At 65.1% G+C, this 1,562-nt stretch overlaps 1 protein-coding gene across 1 annotated transcript in view; it reads left to right on the forward strand.

Moving 5' to 3' along the window:
• Positions 1–1,562, forward strand: part of MYH11 (myosin heavy chain 11) — a 127,579-nt gene that overhangs the window by 117,255 nt on the left and 8,762 nt on the right. The window contains exons 33-35 of the mRNA XM_045286010.1: positions 41–181; positions 465–588; positions 932–1,140. Of these exons, the coding sequence (XP_045141945.1) occupies positions 41–181; positions 465–588; positions 932–1,140 (474 nt within the window). The remainder of the gene's footprint in view (positions 1–40; positions 182–464; positions 589–931; positions 1,141–1,562) is intronic.

A 1,562-nucleotide genomic window follows, 5' to 3' on the forward strand; every position in this document is an offset into this window, starting at 1 on the left:
GGGGGGCCTGCAGACTGTAGGGGCCCTGTGGTGGGAGCAGACCAGGCTCCCCTGTGCCTCGGATGACAGAAAGTGTCCTTCTGGTCTCCCAGGACCTGGCCGCAGCAGAGCGGGCTCGAAAACAGGCAGACCTGGAGAAGGAGGAGCTGGCAGAGGAGCTGGCCAGCAGCGTGTCCGGAAGGTAGCGAGGAGCCCCCTGCACGGCTCTGGGACAGGGAGGGGAGAGCTCGGGAGGCCCATCCCAAAGCTGAAAGCCCCCAACCTTGCAGCGGGGTGGGAGGCACCCTCACCCAGTGTGAGGCCTGCTTCGCATTCCTGAGCTGTGACACTCTGAGCTAGGACTCTGTCCTTTGTGCCTTCTTTCCGGTACCATGGGGTGATGGGGAGCCAGTGTGCCTGCGGTGAACAGCCAGGCTGTTAGGCGGGGCAAGGCTGGAGCCCCTGCATGGCTGCCTCTCCCTTAGGAACACACTGCAGGATGAGAAGCGTCGCCTGGAGGCCCGGATCAACCAGCTGGAGGAGGAGCTGGAGGAGGAGCAGGGGAACATGGAGGCCATGAGCGACCGCTTCCGCAAAGCCACGCAGCAGGTGGGGCCCACCACCGGAGCGGATTCTCCCCCCCACCCCCCAGGCCCAGTCCCCCATGCCCGACCTCATCTGGTCAGCAGTGTGTATAGAACCTGCTCTCTCCACATGGGCCAGGAGAGGGGCCGATTTCCCGCCACTCCAGGGCCTTCCCTCAAACCTGCTGAGTGGAGACACTCACCTCGGACCCGGGAGGGCCCCTGGGGGCACCATTGAGCTTCCTGGAAGAGGTGTCTCTGGAGCTAGAGCCCGGCCCATGGAGGCAGCAGGGTCAGGCCCCTGTCAGCTCCATGGCACTACCCGGGCTTCCTCAGACCGGCCACGTGGTCTTGGTCTCCATCCCCAGGCCGAGCAGCTCAACAACGAGCTGGCCACGGAGCGCAGCGCGGCCCAGAAGAACGAGAGCGCGCGGCAGCAGCTCGAGCGGCAGAACAAGGAGCTGCGGAGCAAGCTCCAGGAGATGGAGGGGGCGGTCAAGTCCAAGTTCAAGTCCACCATCGCTGCGCTGGAGGCCAAGATCGTGCAGCTGGAGGAGCAGGTGGAGCAGGAGGCCAGGTAGGCCGGCCCAGAGACCGCACGCACCCCCAACCCCCATCCCCGCCCCAGCTTGCAAGCCTCTGGCTGGCGGGAGACCGGCACACCGTCCCCAGGCTATCGGACTGTTAGAAGCAACCAAGGACCGAGCCAAGGGCTGCTCTAGTGCCTGGTCTCCCTGCAAGCACTCTCCCAAGGCCCACACGTCCGTCTCCCGCTCACGCTACCTGAATGAAAGGTCCAGGTCCTCAAAGGCCTCGGGACACAGAGCTGGCAAGGCTTCGCAGGTCTGCCGGGAGCCCACTGAAGCCTGAAGACCCACCTGTCACCCCTCAGGCCTCCCATCCCCCTCAGCAACAGCAACTCCACTTCCTGTCTTTGTGGATTTGATCCGCCTGTTCTGGGCCCCAGACATCCCTCTCCTCCCTCCCCTGCCCCCCCCC

Source organism: Echinops telfairi, unplaced genomic scaffold (genome assembly GCF_000313985.2).
Source record: "Echinops telfairi isolate 266 unplaced genomic scaffold, ASM31398v2 ScPeMD7_5;HRSCAF=22, whole genome shotgun sequence".
NCBI lineage: Eukaryota > Metazoa > Chordata > Mammalia > Afrosoricida > Tenrecidae > Echinops > Echinops telfairi.